The sequence below is a fragment of the Phallusia mammillata genome, chromosome 1 (genome assembly GCF_965637545.1).
Source record: "Phallusia mammillata chromosome 1, kaPhaMamm4.hap1.1, whole genome shotgun sequence".
Classification (NCBI taxonomy): domain Eukaryota; kingdom Metazoa; phylum Chordata; class Ascidiacea; order Phlebobranchia; family Ascidiidae; genus Phallusia; species Phallusia mammillata.
This window is the reverse complement of record NC_137252.1, coordinates 27,463,427-27,485,241: the sequence shown is the minus strand read 5'-3', so window position 1 is coordinate 27,485,241 and position 21,815 is coordinate 27,463,427. Positions and strand designations below refer to the sequence as shown.

Below are 21,815 nucleotides of genomic sequence, written 5' to 3'. Positions count from 1 at the left end.
GATTTTATGCTTAAACAAGCAAAATAAAGCATTATTTTAAGTGTCTTGCTAGAATTTTAAAACACAGCGGCAAAAAAATTTACGTTTTGCCTCTTCTTGTGGACAAACATTTAGCAAAACAGTGTCCGCTAGCTGGGGCTGGTGACTGAAGTGATTCGATGACAGGAAATTTGAAGATTTTTGTCAGCTGGTGCTGTTTATTTATTTAGTTACGACTTTCCGCTAACTTTGAAGCTGCAAACTTTCAAGTGAAGAGGTCAGATGTTTGAAATATTTAACACTTTTATACGGGTAAGTTTAGTATGAAAAAAGTAATACGATTTCCTGCAAACTGTACTTTACTTTAAATGTTTATCTGTATTTTTAAACTATAAAAGCAAGGCAAATTACAATAGCTTTCTTGTTATAGCTTTCATTTTCTTATTAATTGTTATCTAACTTTAACACAAAGCAATTTTGAACTTGATAAATATGCCAATTGCATTTTCTGAAACTATGTCTCATTGATAGAAGGTTAGAAACTAAAAAGAAGAAACCTATGATTTTTTATTATGTATAGTTGTGAGTTGTAACAGTCTGTCAGTTATCAAGAAGTTGTCAGCAGTGCTAATAGGTGACATTTTTGTAAACAGCCAAATCATCAAATGTTTTTGTTTAAAAAAGCCCCAAAACCTGTTAGCAAGTTGAATCACAACAAATAAAAAATAGCTTAAATTGTGGCTGAGTGAGTGGTTAATGGCTAATGCTACTGCCTTGTGCTCACTGTTTACAAGCTTGCTGGGTTTAAACCTGGATTTAAAGGTTGTCAGTTTTGAGAAATTAGCCACTAGGGTTTATTTGAGAAAAACACTTGTGCAGCATGGCTCCAACCCAGTGGTTTCTAAACAATCAAAATATTAAATAAAATTGCTTTACAGGCTTGACAATAAAACAGGTAGCTAGAAGGTGGACTCCAGGTAACCATAACACATTCAGGCGCCCACCTTGACTTAAATTTTGTACAAAATTACATTTTTTTTTATCAAATGAGTGTATCCTAGGCCATCTGGCAAGGAATATAAATGACCTACAACTTTGTGTGGTAAATGAGTCTTTTACTGTTTGAGTTTGCATTGATTTGACCATTTTCTTTTCAGTAAAGGAAGAAAAAAGTTAATTTAAGTACTATTTTGCCTCTTCAAAGAACACTAAAACTTAGTCAATTTTTATAAGGTAATTTTTTGGGCTTTATTATCGAATGTTAGGTCAAGTTTAGCGTTTTATTTTTTGCTCAAAGTTATATTGTGCACGGATTCCAAACTTGTTTGATATGTGAAGTGTAACATATATATATTCTACGTTTTGAGCTCTTATCAAAAGTTAATGTGCTTCAAAAACTTTGCTTATGCAATGGTATGTATCCATAATTGAGAACATTCCATGACAGTTTGTCATGCACATTCTTTTTATTTAATTGTAATATTAAGCAATTACAATGCAAGCTGTTAGACATCTAGCACATAGCACCTAGGTTGGTGTAACACAATGGACTGGTGTTACATAAACAATTGGGAATAACCCTGGTATAACACTACACATTTTTATGTTTTAAAAAAAGTTTAATATTGATGTCAATGAACAAAAATCACATTGTTACTGCATGATATTTTCACATTACATCAACTTTTATTACCCTTTTTCCGTGTAAAACACTTTTCACATTCCCAGAGATTATCATGTATTAGCCATTCATAAAATTAAATGTTTTTGAGTTACACACACAAAGGTAATCTTTATTGTATTGTGTCACATAAGTCAGATTCCGTATTCTTTCTGCAGAGAAATGTTATTAACAAAAATTAGCCATTCAGATTCTTGTTGTTTGCTGCATTGTTTTTTTAATTTTTTTTTTTTCTGGCTTCTTACAAGAAAAGTTGAAAAACTACCTTTCTTATACTTGAAAAACTACCTTTCTTATACTTGAAAAACTACCTTTTGACCCCGACAATAAAAAAGGTTGAGAACCACTGATTTCCAACCAACTACAATCTTAACATGGTTGTATATCAAAGCAACACTTATAGAATACATTTATAAGCTTAAAAATACACAATTGTTTGAGAAACACAATATATATGTTATTTTTATCACTCAACATCAATTTGTGCAGAAATTATGAAGAATGGTGGATTTAAGTGACGAAGCTTCGTATCTTTCTGGAGACGATCTGGTCCAGCTTTCTAAAGAGTCCTTTTCAACAAGCAAAGAGCAGACTGGATTTTGGAAGAGGCTTGTTACATTTGTGAGTGAATGTGGACTTTGTTTTGTTTGCTTTTGTGGCTTAGCTTGCAAAACTTGGATCAGTTGCCACCAGGGTACAAAGGTATCTAGCACAGATTTCATTCAGACAGACTAACTAGTGTGTTGTATCTTGAGGATTTAGTATGAGTTGTAGCACGCATTGAGATTTTTAAACAACTACAATTCAACTTGAGAGTGGAAGTATAAAGACAATTTTTAGTCATTCTAAGATAAGCACAAAAACTATGAAAGCAGTTTAAAGTATATTATATATATACATTTTGATTTTAATGACAAATTAATTTTATTAAATAGTGATTTGTGCTGTAATGTTAAAAATGAAAAGAACACTATTTTGTCAGTCAGTTAAGCATTTTGTTTTAAAATAAGCTAAAAATGCATGTAACATTAAGTCCTTTACTAAATATTAACTCCAGATTTAATCTGTTGTACAGCACTACAGATCTGTTTATGTGGTTACTATTCACATTCTTAAAAACATGCACTAAACATTTGCCTGCTTTTGAAATGACTATGATATCATTTTAAAGACAATGCTTCCATACTACGTTGTTTCTCCCATATTCTAGCATTTGACTTCACTAAAATTGTCATCACTTGAAATGGTAACTTTTTCAAAATAGTTAATTGTAAGAATAACAACATATAGATAATATTGAAACATGAATACAATGGTTAGAAGGAAGTTAAACGAAAGAGAAAATGGGATTTATCGAGATCACAATGGAACCAATGATTACATTTTAAATATTGATTCTGACAACAAGGTAATATTGGAAAAAAGATTTGTTTTGTTTGGTAATCCTTGCTGTTAAAAGTTAAAAACGATATAATATGCTTGGTTTGTACAATTGTAATTTGCTATTTACCCAACTTTAGTCAATATATAATACTGGTGTTCATAGCTCATTAGCATTAAACCTTGTGTAAATCCTCACTTCAGTGATTGTGTGATGAACAGAAAGATATTCAAATTTCAAAAACCCATACATTTTGTCTTCATTTTTATCAGTATATTGCAACATTAATGAAATGTTCCAATGCCCTCCCAAAACAAACATGTAACATGTTGTCTGCGAAGAATCATGCTTAACAGCAAAAAGTTATATTATCAGTCCTTTATTCACAACTTTTGCTGTATAAAAAAGTTTTTGTTATCAAAAATATATCATTCTAAACTTTTTGATACGTTGACATACTTTTAATACTAGAATATATCCCCCTTTAAACAGCAAGTGTGTAATGTCTGAAACAGGATATTAGTGACACCATGCTACTACAATCAACTGATGCAGAAAAGGAAATGCACAGGTTATATTGGGACAATTAGATCTGTACCTGTATGTATATTGAAAGCCTGTTAATATGCTGGTGTGTCTGTATGAAGTGGGTAGTGTAGTGCTAATAAGGAGGGTTTTCTTTCAAACAGCTTGACAGGATATTTGTTTATGTTTTGTTGGTGTACTGTTTTAAATGCTTTCAAGAATATAATGTATGATCTATATCATATGTGTGTAAAACTAGATGTAAAGTTTTATTATTGGTTATAACTGCAATTTGACATGCTTTTTTCTTAGGATTAACCAAACTATGCAGTGTACTAACTATGCATGTGTTGCACATGGAATCACAAGCTGTAGCTTATCTGTTTGTAATGCCATGTGCAATAAAATCGAATATAACCAGAACAATAGCCTTTGTTAAGTACAGGTTCTGTTCAAATACAAACATGCCAATTTTGCAAAAGTAACACGTTTCCTCTAACATTCAGCAAATAAATTCTATTTGAGGACAAACTCTGGAAATGTTGCCTGTGTGTCTTTTGTAAGAAAACCATTGTTCATGTTCCTTGTAACCTTTTTTTCTCAACCTTGACATATGGTAAACAATAAAGGAAAAGGACATGATATTTAAACAAGCACTGTTTTTAGACAGACTTCGTGGCACATTCGTTACTCTTGACTAAACCTATGAATTTATTGCTTGTGTTATTTTTTTGTAAGTTAACAAGCTATGTATTCCTCCAAGGCCGTTCAACCTCTTCTTTCGTCTGCTCGAGCTAAAGCAGTTCTCAAAGGTGGATACCAAAGCACAAGTTTATCCGGGACCAAGGTAGGTTACATTTTTGTGTTCGTTTTAATGTAAAAAAAACTGCCTGTACAAGCACAAATAGTAAAATTATAAAGTTTCATACTCAAAACTATTGAATTGTAGTGAAAAAAACTTGCTTGAATTTTTTTTTACCACAAGCAATGTTTGAAGAATGCACTTTAGACTTTTGTGATGCACTTTTTGAAAACATATTTAGCTCCATGTATACAACAATTTAATCCTAAGTAACAATTATTACCAGCTAATACCTGTTATAACTCATGTAGATGACAAGCAGTTAATGTTTTGGGACCTAATTGTATGTGTTTCATTACTTTCATGAATGTGTATTATATTAAGTTTTAGTTTTGTGCATAATCATGCATCCATTCCACAACAACTTTACATGACATGGAATCAGGAAATGGCTGCAAAAATCTTGTGATTAAAAAAGTGCTGATACAAAAATGTATGGCACATTAGTAAAAAGCAAAGCAGCTAGGTCTTTAAGACTAGAGCTGCAAGTAGCAAGGGTCACAAAAAGTGGAAATGCCATTTGAAAAGCGAAAGGCATGTGTTTACTAATTGTTGATAGAGGTTGATATATTGTGCATTGTGTTGAAGATGTTTTTGTTTTTTATGTAGCCACAAGTGAAGCGGCAGGAGTCGAGTGAGATGAAACACTCTTGGGGTTTGAAAGCTGATGAAGCCTCAGAAACAACAGTAGATGAAGTAGGTGGAATTTCTTCAAACAACAAATTAAAAAAAAATGAATCTGCTGCAATACTGAACAGAAACCGTGTAACATTTGGGGTTTGGGAGTTCTAACTGGGTCATGAATTTTTTTTAATGACAAAATCATGCAATGGTATATTATAGACAACATACCAACAACTTAGTTGAACTTTTGTTTGTTGTGTAACATTGTAAAACTTTTCTTAAAGTTGCAAAAGATATATTGATCAGTGCCAATTGCAGAAATGATTGTAATTTGTTTTGGAGTCCTGAACATATAATCATTGAAAGAAAACATTTACAAAATTATACTTTATACACCCAAGGCAAATAATAATCGACTGAATTATTGATATGGCTATTTTAAGTGACTTAGTTCAACCAACTATCAACTATATTATGTAAAATTCTAAAATACAGTTTCAGCATTAATAGACCTGCAGGACTGCCCTATTTTACAAAACGACCTTGATTTTAAATCTTACATAAAAGGGTCACAAAATACAAATGTCTAAATGCAAAACAAACTCCTAAAATCTTGTCAGACAGTAAAAATAGAGCTTTCGCCATTTACTTGCGATTTACAATTTCCTTCCCCTGTGTCATTTCCCTAACTGTGATTCAAGAATGCCTTAGCTACTTGAGATACATATGGTGATGTGTCTTAACATTTTAAGGGATAATTTGTCTGCCGGACATTGAACATGAATTTAGAAAGTGCCTATCACGTTCATGTATATTAAGAACAGAACATACATGCACAACTCTTTAATTAATGATGAATGTCAGCTAATAAGAATTTAATGACACATTTAAATAATTTGGATCTTACCCTAATATGTCAAAATGGGTGTAATATTTAAAGCTAAAAAGCTGCTTTATGTAAACCCTGGCCATTTGCAGATACTCCTTTAAATTTTCTGACCTGTTAAAAAACACATGTTGCAAAGGGAAAATATACATAAAAGTGGATGTAACTGCTACGTCAAAAAATCACAATTATTGACTTGTTTGTCAGAATCTGCATTAAGTTTTGTGTAAAAATTCCCTTAACAGGTAGAAACTGCTAAAACATCAATGCAATGAAATCCATACTAATACAATGAAGATAAAACCTGTGCACAATAGATAAAAAATTCATGTCAATGATTTTGTTTCATCTTATTTCTAAGTGGGAACTAAATTCACAAAAATTGCTCAGCTTTAAGCAGCTACAATTTAATACATGGTTCACTACATTAATGTCAGTTCATTGAAGATAATTGGTTGTGTGAAACAAGCTTACACACAAACCACAACATTGATAGTAACTTGCCACAGGCAGTTCACATTCCATTGTTTTTTTGGTGTACTGTAGTATACATAGCTTGTTAGAAACTTTACAAATAAATACACATGCGATGAAAAGAGATGCAAAATGCACAAAAAAGGTGTTAGGTTTGAATGTTGTTGAACATGATACTGTATTTAAGTTTTTCTTGTACCTTGCTTTGCCTATCTGTTTGTACATTGGCATTCAGCAATTAAACTTCCTGTTTGGCTAGTAGTAATATAGGAGATGCTTCAATGTAACCAATTATTATCAAATATATGTTTTTGTGTTTACCAGAAACTGGCCTTTTGTTATTGGTAGGTAAAATTGTGACCAGAAAAAAAACTCAACTATAATTTGTAGTTGCTAATATGCTGCTTAAATGATAAACTGCATTTCCCAGGCAATCAATTTTACAAGAAAGACCTAAATTTGTATAAATGCTAAACAAGACCCAGGTGTATGTTAGCCACAAACTTATTAGCTGTAATTATGACTTCAGTGCTTCGATTTAATCAAGAACCACATAACAAATTTTCCCAATTACGCCTTTGATGGTTTTAATCCTAGGTCCTTATACAGCAATCATTTGAACAATTTTCTTATTTGACAGTTTAAATCATTCTTCCTTGATATACCACAGGGTAGATAGACACTGCTTAATTAAACTGACACTATTTAAGGTGGGGCCTCACATCAGACTTTAAGAGCCCACTCTTTGTTAAATTTTGATAAAAGACCCAATTTTAAATGATCTTTGTATGGTTTAGCATGGTTTCTAGCGTAGCATGGTTCTGTAGTGTACTTGTATGGTTTCTATTGTGTAGTCCGGGGGTGGGGAACCTTTTTGTTTGTGAAGGTCGCCAAACGGTTTATCGACACTCGTTCAGGCCGCACAGACTATTTCTCAGGCCAAGGACAGTGGCTATTGGACTTACAGTCCAAGCTATATAAAATTCGTCACGACATTTCCACCCTTACTACAACATTCAGGGTTTCTTTAACATAGAAACTCGCTTGTTTATCAATATCAATCTAAGAGCGGCTTGTGACATCACAGACGAGTTTAAGACATTCGATTATGCGCAAACTATTGTTCTTTTGCAACACAAGTAAGATTGTAGAACCTTGGTCTCTTGGCAGTTCTGCGGATATCGCTTTGTGTATAAGTACGCAAACATTTTGCTCTAGTTTCAAAACCGCTGCCCTAGAACCAATCAAATAGTAATGTGAAATGAAGTTAAAAAATCCGTTTCTGTCTAGTTTTTAGCGCCTGGTGCAGTGAGTATTATCAACATCCTAAATTGTATTCTGACATCGAAGGCCGCACTTAGTGCCCTAAAAGGCCGCATGCGGCCTCTAGGCCACAGGTTCCTCACCCCTGATGTAGTCTGTTAGGGGGAAAAGAAAACATTTTGAGATGTTAGGGGTAGGAACTTGTGGAAAAACTTTAGGAACCAATGCAGAAAGACAAGTGTTTGCTTACCTTTCATCTTTATTGTACATTTTCAGATCCTCAGCAGGCTCCAGTGTGACATCAAGTGGGGACTAAGTGATGGCGAGGTTGCTAGACGACGTAAGATCCATGGTTACAATGAATTTCAGATCAAGCAGGATGACCCACTGTGGAAAAAGTATTTACAACAGGTATTATTATAAACTTTTGTTTGATATGTTGTTGTAAGTAAAACATTAATAAACATAAGATTGCTAAGATGAACATATTCATACTGGGATCAGCCCTGATCAGTGCTGATGCAGACCAGAGAATACGGCATACATATCGATAAATCATAGTACGCCAGGCCTCTTTCGTGGGTTTGAATCCCACCGCAGTGCCTTGCCATATGGGAATGCTTGGAAGGTCAGCTGATTCGGTACAACGCCTTTAATAGGCCTGGTGTACTATGAAACATAAGATTGTTCACAAAATAATCACAGAAACTTGCTTGTACAAATTATAACACTGCACTTTCTTTGCATCCAGTTCAAAGATCCTCTTATTCTTCTACTACTCGCATCAGCTGTTGTCAGCATTGTGATGAAACAATATGATGATGCTATCAGCATTGCTGTTGCAATAACCATTGTTGTGTCAGTTGCTTTTGTACAAGAGTTCCGTTCAGAAAAGTCGCTAGAGGAACTAAGCAGGCTTGTGCCACCCTCTTGCCAAAGGTAGATTCTACTAAAATGTTTACTTGCCTGATTTTTAAGCTTTTTTTCCAACTTTGTGTTTTGAAACCAACGCCAGTCAATGCTAAGGTGAAATTGTATTACGATTGTTTGGTGTATGAACTGCCAAACCATCATTAGGCCATGTCAAATATTTTCTTATTTGTGTATCTTTTGTCCATTGAAACCAAGTCAATAACTAAAAAAAATTATTAACACAAGTAAGTAAACAATTTGATAATATGATGATAGTAATACACAAGAAGCAAATTAACAGCAGATAACATATGGTCACAATGACAAACATAATGGTGTTTTTGTCCCCCATTAATAATAAAACACAAACACACAATCTATTTTGTTGTGAGGTGTACACATGTTACTAATATGCCCTGTAAATAAAACTTCTTTTATATCCAATAGCATGCGAGGTGGTACGCTACAAAAGTTCCTTGCCCGTGAACTAGTTCCTGGTGATAATGTTCATATTTCAGTGGGTGATCGAATACCAGCTGATATCAGATTATATGAGGTAAGAGTTGGTGTTTGGAAATCACAAATCTAACGAGAGTTTACAACAACATCCTCGATATTATGACTTGTTGTTTTGACGGATGGTTGATGGAGAAAAAAACGCCTGACTTAAACCCCGGCTCCGAACTCGAAACTACAAGTCTAAAATCCTGTCTAAACCTTATTAAAAAAGCCCAAATCAGGCCCTAAAGTTAGTAAATATGCTGCAAAAATAGTATAGAGTGCAAAATCATGCCCGAATCGAGCCCATTTTATTAAAATTCAGACCCGGAAAATTTTTTTTAAGGCCCTGTGCTTCGTAATTTCCAGTTGGGCTTGGGAGGTTGTAAAACGGACAGAATAAAGACTATACGTTGCAAATATAATAAAAAAAACTTTAAACCAGAATGAACAACGAATATGTTTTGTGTTCAACAGGCAGTAGATCTTTACGTGGACGAAAGCAGTTTTACCGGAGAAACCGAACCCATCATGAAATCGACAGAAGTCCTTCATATGTCTCCTGGCCGCAAATCACACAGCACTCGAACCAATGTTGCTTTTATGGGAACGTTAGTCCGCTGTGGCTATGGAAAGGTAATGGATGCTAAAAAATAGCAGAAATCCTAAAATGAATTTTTTTTTTTCTTAAATAAGTTTTACGTTTTTTTTAATTCTGATTTTCACTGCGTTCTTAGCTATTTTCATGTATTATTTTTTAAGGGAATTAAATAATTTCTAGCCTACCCCTTGCCACATGGAAATGCTTGGCCGGCTGATTCGGTATGACGCCTTTAATCGGGCTGGGGTACTGTGGTTTATATATGAGTGTGCCGTGATCGCTGGTCTGCATAGATGCTTCAGGGCTGATCCAATTTATGAATTTATGTTCATCTTACCTGATATGCATACTAAAGATTAATTGCGTAACCGGTATCGCCCGAGCGAACAAGCAAAACAATTTAAATTTTGAAAGCGACCGTGCTGTTTTAGTTTCACCACCAACGCTTAAGTCCAGAATTTTCATCAAGCCTGTGTGGCGTCTTAAGACATGCGCATATGGCGTAGGGTTGTATTTACACAAAGGAAATCGGGCAGGAAAACACGTGGTAAAGGGAAATTGTAGCACTAAAATAGAGCTAAAACAACATGGTCCCGGAAATGGATGCATGACACTGAAACGCTTTGTTGCAACAAATTGTGGATTTTAGCAAAACGTGGTGTGTCACGTGATGGTTATCGTGTTGTTAGCGCCTGACTTGACTCCTATTTTGTAAAAAAAAAGCACGGGATGTCGACGACCAGGAGTGTGCAACCTTTTTCGTCAGTGGGCCATATAACCAATTTCGGACATCAAGCGAGGGCCACACAATTTTTTTCACGTACCGTATTTACTCGTTTTTTTACCCTCTGTTGGCGTGGCTTGCATTATAATATCATGTCGATATTATTTCCACACCCCTGCGTTTTGTTTTATTTTGCGTTTAAAATCAACTTTAAAATGTTAGGTGCAAGAAAGTTTCGTATATTACGTCACATTCGGTATAGATACGCAACAAGCACCTAGTGCGAATAGAAGACCATAGGTCTGGGTGAATTAGGTTCCATACGCTGGTTGAGCTTATTCTTGTTACGTATAGCAACTTAGGAGATTAACCGAAAACTAGCGGGGATTTTTTGCTGAAATGTGCATTTTTACTTGCTTTGAATCAGAGTGTTGTTGAGAGCCACACTAAACGGCTTGGCGGGCCGGATTGTGGCCTGCGGCCCGCGGGTTGCACACCCCTGGTTTAGACCATCAGGGGTACATTTTAGGATGTTGATATTACAGACTGCACCTGGCGCTGTAAAACAGACAGAAACGTATTTTTTTACCTTTATTCCACATTAGTATTTGATTAGTTCTAGGGCAATGATTTTCAAACTAGAGCCAAATGGTCCCGAAGTGGTACACAGAGCGAATACCGTAGGACTATTAAAAGCCCAAGGTTCTGCAATCTTACTTTGCAAAAGAACAATTGTTTGCAACATAATCGAATGTCTTAAACTCGTCTGTGATGTCATAAGCTGCTCTTAGATCATTGATATTTGTAAACAAGCGAGTTTCTTGGTTAAAAAATCCCAAATGTTGTAGTAAAGACGGGAATGTAGTGAGGTATTTTATTTAGCTTGGACCGTAAGTCCTACAACTCTACAAGAAAATAGCAAAACGACAATTCTGTAAGTCGAAAAGTTTCAACACTTGTGTCCTTGGCCTGGGAAATAGTTTATGCGGCCTATGTCGATAAACCGTTTGGTGGCCTTTATAAACAAAAAGGTTTCCCACCCCTTGTTTAGACTTTTACAAACAATCGGAGCGCAAATTTTTATTGAATCCAATTACCCGAAATAAACGGCAAGTTTGGTTTGATATTCTACTCTGAACATCCCTAGCTACTAGCATAGTACGCCAGGCCTACTGAGGGCGAAATAGTAAATCCGGCCTGGCGTACTATGATTTATAAACGAGTATACCGTGATCGCTGGTCGGCATGAACGCTTCATGGCTGATTCCAGTACGTTTGTATGTTCACCTTAGCCTATAGCTGCTAGGCTGGTAATATTCTTTCCAGGCCTACAAAATCCATTCAGAGCAGTTTTAAAATCAATATTGGGCAAAAGAGTTTTATATTTGTCACAGCCGGCAGTCATATACTGTATTTCAATATACAGTCGCATCAAATAGTCTCTGTGTCCGCAGGTAGTGCATCCCTGGTTTATACCAAGTACCAACCACTGTAAGGTTTCAAGCTTTTTGAAAACCTTACAAAAATCCATTTTTTAGGGAATTGTAATAAGCACAGGAGAGCATTCAGAGTTTGGTGAAGTGTTTCGCATGATGCAGGCGGAGGATCCACCAAAAACTCCTCTGCAAAACTCGATGGGAGACCTCGGGAAACTCCTGTCGTTCCTCTCATTTTGTATTATCGGTAAATGTTGCAATTTGTTTTCTATAGATAACATGGTTTGCTGCGTATAAATCAGTTTTTTTATTTCATGGTAACACATGTCCCTTCGAGTAAAGATTTTTTTTCTTATTTAAACACACTCAATTTGGATTTTTACTCTATGGGTTATGGAAAATATGCCTTCTACAGAAGCGAATAAAGGTGTATCCTATGTGGCACTAACATTACAGTTTATAAATTATGCTCTGACCGAATTAGTAACGAAGAATTTCTTTTCTTGCAGGCGTAATCATGCTTCTGGGGTGGATACAAGGTCGCCCACTGCTGGACATGTTCACTATAGGTGTCAGTCTTGCTGTGGCCGCCATTCCTGAAGGTTTGCCGATCGTTGTCACGGTAACCCTTGCACTTGGTGTGATGAGAATGGCATTGAAAAAGGCCATCGTGAAAAAACTGCCGATTGTGGAAGCATTAGGTGAGATTTATTGACAAGATTGTGGCTTTACTTTGTGAAAACCAGACAACTTTTTTTCTACTGTCATCTAAGATGAACTTGTTTTCACAACAGGGATCAACTCTAATTGTCAGTGTAGGCCAGCAACCATTGCACACTTACATGCAAATCATAGAACGCCTATTGAAGTCGTTTTATCGAATCACGCCGGTCTCCCAAGCATTCCCACATGAAAAGATATAGTCTAGAAAAGGCTAACCTTTACTGGGATTCGAACCCACGAATAAAGCATGTCCGGGCTGGTGTTTGAGAGGCCCTACTTTGAGTGAATAGTCTGAGGCGATTGCTTTATATACACTCGTTAAATGTTTTTGTAATTCGTGGTCTGGAGCATTCTTATTCAATCTACTTGTTAGATATCACAGGCACCTCCAGTGTTGTTTAAGGGCACAGTACGCCAGGCCGGTGAGATACAATACGACGTTTTGTGCTTTAAATCATTTAATACGCTCTCAAAAAGCGACGCCCTGTACCGCTTGCTTTATATCTTTTAACAAAGTTCAAGAAATATGAGATTTTTTGTCATGAGATTCATGTTTGCTTTCAGGTTGTGTGAACGTGATATGTTCAGACAAAACTGGAACGCTGACAAAAAACGAGATGACAGTTACACAAATATTTACAGCAAGTCAAATACTGGCAGAGGTAATGGAAGTTTTTTTAAACTTTTATACACGATTAGAACATAAGATTTGTGCAATTTGAAAGGGGAAATGCTACTCTTTCTGACCTAAACTAAACTTAATAAGTGGATTTATTAAAATAAAATCGCATACTACTACCTTACAAAGTATTTGTAGCAAACAATTTTTACATCAACTATATTTTTTTCTTGAAGTATAATATGTTCCCCAATTTATCTTTTCAAAAAACTACTTCAAATTGAGATAATGCGTTCTGTTCTTTTACCGGCAAAACAATGCATTTTTCCACTACTAGTGTGTCACCGTCACGCATACGCACATGCGCGTAAATGAATCATGTTTTTGTTAGTTTTCAATAAGGTATGTGGGATCTAGTCTCTTGTCGGTTGTCACTTAAATATAACAACATCTCGATGCTGCCCTGTTTGGCAATCCAATTTTACTTAACTTGAAAAAAATCTTGCCGAAAATTTTCAAAAACAAAGTTTATGAACAACAATAACCAAGTATCATTAAACTCGTAAGCCGATAAAAGTTAAACAAATGTTTTTTTTATCCAGGTATCTGGTGTTGGTTACAACAGCAACGGACAAGTTACTGTGTTTGACGAACCAGTCACCACACAAACTCATCCTGATATTGACGCTGCTATTGAGGTACAGACTCACAAGATATGAATATCATAACACAAAAACTTTTTTTAACAGTTATGTGTCGCATATGGTGCAAATCGAACCCACATGCTCACGACAGCTCAGGTCTAGGTTTACTTTTACCTGTAGCAGGAATTTGACTGTCATTACACTTTGTTTCTCCGTGGAATTTTTGAAATAAGACAAAATAAGGACCCAGGTCAAAACCAAGGACATTTCTTAGAATTAAGGACAATACATTTTACATCTTGCCCAAATAAGGACAAATCTTAGAAATAGGACGGCATGGCAATCCTGGGTATATACACACTTAAACGCGTTTGGAAAATAACATGTGTGGAAGTTATGGTGCAATAATAATCTTTTTTCTATAGGTTGGAGTTGTTTGCAACAATGCTCGCATTGAGAACAACACTTTGCTGGGGCAGCCAACAGAAGGAGCTCTGCTTGCCGTCGCCATGAAGGTAGGGGAAATATTTGAATTTAAGTTAACAATAGGATGTAAAACACAGGACGCATTTTTTGTCCAGTAAACAAAATACGACTTTACCAGGAGTGTCTTTCTTTAAAACGGTTCAATTTTTTTAGGTTCAAGTTTTTAAATCTCAATATTTTTTTCGATAGTTCGGCATCGAACATCGAGCTGACAACTTTATCCGAACCGATGAACAGCCGTTCTCTCATGAGCGAAAGTGGATGACTGTATCGTGTTACCGTGAAAACGACCCGGTACGTGCCATAGAAAACCATAAATCTGCCTTAATGTTCAGTTTACCTTGTGTAAGTGGTAATTCTCGCTCAGTCGAAACCTTTTTTTATTCCACAAACACCTCCCCCCCCATTTCGAAACAAAATTCTTATCATGTGTCATATGTTTGTGACATTACAATCGATAAACAAGATTATTTCACGCATACGATTCATGTAAAGCAGATATAGCCAACATTTTAGCTATTGACAGCAACAACAAAGGTTCTTATTCCACCAACGGCCGCCAGTGTATGTACGTTTTTTGTTGTTAAGTTACATCTTTGAAGAATTAGCATTAGTACCAAAATACACCTTCTTTCTTGGGCCCATGCCCTGATGCCCCTTCAATCCCTCGATTTTTTGCAGCGCTGTTAAAAGCCTGGCACCCGGCAAAATAGTCTAAATCCATACACGGCCGCCAGTACATGTATTTTAGTATACACGTCGCAGGTTATGCAGAAACTTGGCCCAACGGTCCAGCGCGCCTGACCCACAAACAAAAACAAAATCTGGAGCGGGCATTGTCGTGGGTTCGAAGCCCGTCAAAATAATTGTGCAACTCGCATTTAAAGATGATGACAACAATGTCTCTTGCAGGATCGCACGACTACGATGTTTATGAAGGGAGCGGTGGAACGGGTTTTAGTGCAGTGTGACACCTACCTTGATTCGAACCACCCAATGCCGCTCACCAAATCCATGATTGACAAATTCGAGGATCAGGCAAAATTCATGGGTTCAACTGGATTGAGAGGTAGCATTGCTGCTTAAGTTAAAAACACAATAAACATATACGCCAGATGTTTGTAACACATGTCCCCTTTGTCATGGAGTTTAGCTGCTCTGCAGAGAAAATTAAAAATTTCAAAACCTCTTTATTTAAATTTCCTGTTTTTGCTGATACATATGTGCCACTTATGCATTAGAAAGCAGCTTTTTTTGCTAAAGGAATATATGGTGGGCTTATACTGAAACACGTCAGTGAAAAGTGATTTCGTGCTATAAAATTTTGTAAAAGTAAAGAATCTTGTTGATGTTTGTAAGATAACCATGACACGCAAAGGTTTATATAAATACGTTTAAAGCCAGAACTAAAACCGAAAAGTAAACTATGAAATGTTTTTACGCACAAATTAAGTATCAAACTTTCTATGGGTGTTTTGGTCGTCTGTTTAAGCTGGGTTATGGAAAGGAATAGGCCTTTCAGCTGATAAACTGTGCCATGTTCAAATTCAGTGTACTTTACTTTAAATTATTGCCTTAGATTGATGTGAAGACGGTTATAGAAAGCGTGATTACGTTATTATTTATTTTTAGTGCTGGCATTAGCAAGGGGAAGTACCTTGGGTAACCTCACTTTCGTGGGACTGATGGGGATAATTGACCCACCTAGAAACGGGATTCACGAAGCAGTACGAGTTCTCTCCGCTGCGAATGTTCACATTAAGATGATTACTGGTGATGCAAAGGAAACAGCAATATCAATTGGTAAGATATATTACATATAGAAGTATGAAACAGTGCCGTTTCAGGTAAAAATGCAGACACACGATGTTGTTTTAGGTTTGTTTTCGTATTTTTTAACCCTTTTGCCCAGAAAAAATGTGAAAATCGCATACATCATAGATAGAAGCTTTTGGACTGTTGATTTCGATTTCAATTGTCTCTTGGGTCTCTGTTTATATTTTCCTTAGTTGTCCAAATAACCCAACTAAACTGTATAAGTTACATAGTTTCTTCGAATGTGTCTGTCTCTGCTCTAACTGCTCGCACAATACTATGGAGTGTAAAAAATCAAGTCCTTCTGAAACTTATGTTTCTCGCAGCTGCACGTTTAGGAATTTTCTCGAAGGGAGGTCGAGTGATGTCGGGTTCCGAGATCGAATCTTACGACATCCACCAACTTTCCGACCGAATTCAAAACGTCGAAGTTTTTTACAGAGCCAACCCAAAACACAAACTGAAAATTGTTAAGGTATATGGACTGCTTAGTTTCTGATTCTGTTATGAGACTATTGGCTTCCCTTAAACCAGGGGTACTTAACCAAGGGGTGCGAGAACTGTTCCTAGGGGGTGCGCGGATGCTGAATCATTAAGGTTGGTTAGGTTTATTCTGTATAAATACAAAAACCCATGGGGCGCGAAAATTGATTGGTGATTTGAAAGGGGTGCAGCAAGGAAAAAAAGGTTAAGAACCACTGCCTTAAACCAAGGGTTCTTAACCAGGGGTATGTGTACTCACTGTTGCTGTGGGTACAAAGCACCTAAACATGGGTTACTGTGGTTTAAATACGGACTGTTTGGGTGTATTGTCAAAAGTAAACTTTCAGTTTGGATTGAATGTGAGTGTGCTGAAAGAAGTAAATACAAGTGAAATTGCAGTTAATATATGCATTTAATTTGTTTTGTCATTTTAAGTTTCTTGTCAAATATAACTTTTTTTGGCTTTTTAAGTTTTTCTTTTGTGTACGCCATGGTAAACTAGGGGTACGAAAATTTTTTGAAGAAACCAAAAAGCTAAACAGGTTACCACTTTCTTTTTATTATTTTGCAATTAATTCTCTTTTGTTCACAGGCCGAATAAAAAATTACAATTGCCACAGCAACACATAAACGGTCCAATAAAACGTTTTTAAAATTATTATTTCCTTAATAAAGCAGATTCACAAAATTTTTCAGTATTTTTTAACGCTGCTCTTTGGTTCCCAAAAAATTCTCAAACAAATGTTATGAATAAAAAAAAAATTTCCCTGACTATAGCATACTTCTGTTGTATCCCAACTCCGCGGCAATCACATGCTAACATTTCTACGCAGGCGCTGCAAGAGCTCGACCTAGTGGTGGGAATGACTGGCGACGGAGTAAACGACGCGGTAGCATTAAGGAAAGCCGATGTTGGAATTGCAATGGGTGAAGCGGGTACTGATGTGTGCAAGGAAGCTGCTGACATGATACTGGTGGATGATGATCTGTCCACTATAATGTGAGAATTAGACACAAACTATATGTATTTTTGTGGTAAGAATAATAGAGTGTACATTGTTGCTGCGTTGACTTTTTCAGAACGAGGGTTTTCATAATAAATTAAGAACTCAAACAAAAGTTTGTCCAATACACAAAGGTGACACAAAGAGCACTGGCGAATATTTAAAACTAAAATTATGTGAAAATGCTCAAGGTTAAGGGCTATTTGTATTTGGGTATGGATTTTGGTGAGGTTTTTTTCTGACCTTAGATTTATTTAATAATCTTATCCTTGCCTAACTGCTAATTTAAGAACTGTGCCCTTTACGTCACCTACGGGTATTTAGCAAGCTTTGGGTTGTGATAGTTTATGAAAAATAACATCACCTTCTCATTGACTAAACAACACTTTTAACCATTATAGTTTGTTTGTGGTAATGGTTTTGGACGTTGTAGTACAAAATTTCTTATGAGTGAAACGCAAATTAGTGGTGCACTTTTTTTCTCACCAGGTGTGCAATAGAAGAAGGAAAGGGAATTTTCTACAACATCAGAAACTTTGTGCGCTTTCAACTTAGCACGTAAGCAGCTCTTTCCTTTTTCAATCGCTTACATCTTGTTGTACTTGTAAACAAAAGCAAGTGAAACATCGGGCCTTAACCGAAACCATTTTACGGTTTAAATTTGCACCTAGCTTTGATGACAACTGATTCTATTCCCGATACTTAATTAGACAAAAATATCAAAAGTTTTCACGGGGAGAGTCTGATTTATCTGATTACTCCATGGCGGATGTAGGATGGTATACCCAAAGTCTGTTTAAAACACAAGTTGTCCAACCTATTGTTACGTAATAAAGCCTATGGAGCCATTTTGTGTCCAAAATGATACAGTGGGTAGAGGAAAATAACACATAAATTGTCTGATATTTACAAACTGGAAATTTTAAACGCGAATATGATTCGCCAAATTGAATAAAAATTTCGGGTTCTAACATTTCACCGTAATATTAAAAGCTAAATTGCTTTTTTTCATGTAAATTTTGCCTCTTTTTTTGTAAACTTAAAATATTTGCATTCAGCGTGCGTTACCACGCTCAAATGTTAGAACCCAAAAGTTTGATTCGATTTTGCCTGTCAATTTCGCGTTAAAGTCCACCAATTTGTAAAAATCAGACAATTTATGTGTTTTTCCCTATACCTGCTGTATTAATTTGGACACAAAATGGCGTCCATGGAGCTCTATCGCGTAACAATGGGTTGGACTACTTGTGTTTTATACATTCTTATATACGTAACAATGGGTATACCATATCCGTCAATATCTTATTCAATTTAACTCGAATTTTTTACTCAACTTGTCGTATATATTTTTAATTAAATCTTGATGCAAACTTACGTTAAAATCTCCCGGAAAAATCGCACTTATGGTCTGTTCGAAATTTCTTTTGTTGTGAAGTAATTTTTTCTTCTATTTTCAGGAGCATCGCTGCTTTGTCCCTTATCGCGCTTTCCACTTTGTTAAAACTTCCCAACCCCTTAAACGCAATGCAGATTTTATGGATTAACATTATCATGGACGGACCGCCTGCTCAAAGGTAAGTTAACTACTAACGGCAATGTCATGCGGTCATGGGGTGACGAAATTTTATGCTTGACGTATTGCTTTTTGTGAACCAAACTTTTTGTACACGAGTTTTCTTTAAATATGGCCAGTAATTGTAATTAAGTAATTAATTAAGACAGAAATTAAGCTGTAATTAAGACACAAGCTGGGTAAATGAATCAGATTTTATGTAGTTGGCTTTAAGTATGTTATGGTCTGTCAGCTAGCTAGCGTATCATACACAGTGTTGTATAATGCCAAAAATGTTTTTGTATTTTTTTTATGTAAAATTTAAGTAAGAAATTAATAAGAATCAAAATATTTTGTAGTTAAGTATAGCTGTAAATTGTTTTGAGATGATCATGCTACTTCAAAAAATAACTTGTTCGAAAAAATTGAAAAACACTTATGGAGTTATTGCGATCCTATCCCAGTCGTACGTTGTTTCGCCCAACTATCAAATAAAATTAAGACACTTTGTATTAAACCCCAACAGTATTGTTGAAGTCAAAAATATTTTATATAGTCTTGGCGTGGAACCCGTCGACAAAGATGTGATTCGACGACCGCCGCGGAAAGTGAAAGACCCCATTGTGACGAAAGAATTAATTCTTCGGGTTCTCATGTCGGCTTCTATTATCGTCATGGGAACGCTTTACATATTTTGGCGCGAGGTTGGAATATTTGCTTGATTTGTTGTTTGCTTTCAAATTACGTGTGTGACGTCACTAACCCGTATGCAATATGACGTCAACAGATGCGTGACAACATAATCACCCCACGTGATACCACGATGACTTTTACCTGTTTTGTAATGTTCGACATGTTCAACGCGCTTGGGTCAAGGTCTCAGGTAAGTGATGACGTCACTACAGATGACGTCAATACAGTTGACGTAGTTTTGTTTATGTGTCGTCGCTAGGTTCCAACTTTCGTTTTTTTTGAAATACTACCGCTTGTAAGATTTTCAAATATTCGTGATTGTGTTTGTTCTGTGCAGACAAAGTCTATATTCGAGATCGGTTTCTTTGCAAATCGAGTGTTTTTACTCGCTGTGGGAGGTTCACTGATTGGACAACTACTCGTGATTTACTTCCCACCACTTCAAGCAGTGTTTCAAACTGAGCGTCTTACACTTATAGGCAAGTTACATCCACGTTCTTTTTTATTGTTATTATCCTGAAAAGATTATAGTGAAGGAGTTTCTTCATTGGTGCTAAACTTGTTAAATCCTGTTTTTGTTCTCCAAAATACTCTTTTTCAAAAATTCAAAATGCAAAAACTTTTACTCCACTTACATTACAACCAATGAAATGCTTTATCATACATTTTTGTTTCCAGATTTATTTCACTTATTGTGCATTTCATCGACTGTTTTTATTGCTTCTGAAATCTGGAAATTCTTTCTGCGACTTCGTGAAAAGAAACAGAGGAAACGGTCGAGGAAGGAAACGTTTGAACTTGTGTAACCCCGCGACCTACAATAACCCCTCGTGACGTAAAGTGTACTTTTACTCGTTGCATAGCAATATCCAGACAAGAGAGTTTTTACCTTAAAAGGTCACGAATTCGTCACAATTTACATGACGTACTAGTTGTGTTATCGACTAAGTGCAGTTCCTAAACAACGCCGGCCACTGTGACATCATCAAATTATGACGTCATGTATATAGCACCTGAATGTGCAGTATTTTGCCTTTACTTGCAATTGAGAGCGTTGCTTGTGATTTAACTGCACGAATAAATTACACTATTGCCTTGACGGGCGACAAAATGTTGTTGTATATTTATGAGGAACTGAAAATAGAAATGTTTTTTCACGTGATTCCATTTAAATAAGGAACTGTAAATGCCAGTTAGGCGAAATATATCTTCCATGTGAAATCATCGGCTGATGGTGTTACTTGGAAAATATTTTCCATTTTTGGTTATTTATTGTCATAAACAGTGATCGTAAATGATCATGCTGTATTGGAGGGTCTGATACTGTTCAGTATAATCATTTCAGTTACATTATGTCTGGATTGCCTTTTAAATAAAAACATTACGTCACGAGAAAACCAACCGAAAACCGGATTTCTTATCGACTTTTTGACACCCGAAAATAGCCTTAGTTTTTTTTCAAAAATCGGGTCAAAATTTTCGATTTCAGAAACCGGTTTGGAGGTTCGGTAGGAGGCAGAAACTGGTCAAAACCGGTTTGAAACAGAAATATTCCCACGAAAACCCACCTAAAACTGGATTTTTCTTCGATTTTTTGACCCCCCCCCCAAAATCGAAAAAACGGAAAGGCTCTAGCCTTAGGTTTTTTCAAAGATCGGGTCAAAATTTTCGATTTTAGAAACCGGTTTGAACCGGTTTGGAGGTTCGGTAGGAGGCAGAAACCGGTCATAACCGGTTTGAAACTGGAATATTCCCACGAAAACCCACCTAAAACTGGATTTTTCTTCGATTTTTTGACACCCCCAAAATCGAAAAAACGGAAAGGCTATAGCCTTAGGTTTTTTCAAAAATCGGGTCAAAATTTTCGATTTTAGAAACCGGTTTAAACCGGTTTGGAGGTTCAGTAGGAGGCAGAAACTGGTCAAAACCGGTTTGAAACTGGAATATTCC

General features: G+C 36.0%; 1 protein-coding gene across 3 annotated transcripts; it reads left to right on the top strand.

Moving 5' to 3' along the window:
- Positions 1–129: 129 nt before the first annotated feature.
- On the top strand, positions 130–20,976 carry LOC145218015 (calcium-transporting ATPase type 2C member 1-like). Of its 3 annotated transcripts, none has more exons than XM_080085416.1 (24): positions 130–291; positions 2,150–2,281; positions 4,330–4,413; positions 5,038–5,124; positions 7,952–8,086; positions 8,427–8,614; positions 9,035–9,143; positions 9,563–9,721; positions 11,949–12,093; positions 12,356–12,547; positions 13,134–13,231; positions 13,791–13,886; positions 14,258–14,347; positions 14,508–14,612; positions 15,231–15,387; positions 15,951–16,121; positions 16,460–16,608; positions 17,450–17,616; positions 18,110–18,178; positions 19,078–19,194; positions 19,729–19,876; positions 19,960–20,055; positions 20,203–20,344; positions 20,544–20,976. In XM_080085416.1, exons 2-24 carry the CDS (start codon positions 2,162–2,164, stop codon positions 20,669–20,671), a joined length of 2,952 nt encoding a protein of 983 aa, XP_079941542.1. In that variant the 5' UTR covers positions 130–291; positions 2,150–2,161; the 3' UTR covers positions 20,672–20,976. The 3 variants fall into 3 exon arrangements, with proteins under 3 accessions (XP_079941542.1, XP_079941548.1, XP_079941553.1); XM_080085422.1 differs by lacking the exon at positions 130–291 and adding an exon at positions 1,137–1,212; XM_080085427.1 differs by lacking the exon at positions 130–291 and adding an exon at positions 2,981–3,068 and having other exon boundaries at positions 2,223–2,281.
- Positions 20,977–21,815: the final 839 nt, after the last annotated feature.

Coding starts and splice junctions, on each gene's coding strand:
- LOC145218015 (XM_080085416.1), top strand. CDS start 2,162: ATGGTGGATTTAAGTGACGAAGCTTCGTATCTTTCTGGAGACGATCTG. Junction 18,179..19,077: donor GTGCGCTTTCAACTTAGCAC/GTAAGCAGCTCT, acceptor TTCTATTTTCAG/GAGCATCGCTGCTTTGTCCC. Junction 20,056..20,202: donor CGCTTGGGTCAAGGTCTCAG/GTAAGTGATGAC, acceptor TGTTCTGTGCAG/ACAAAGTCTATATTCGAGAT.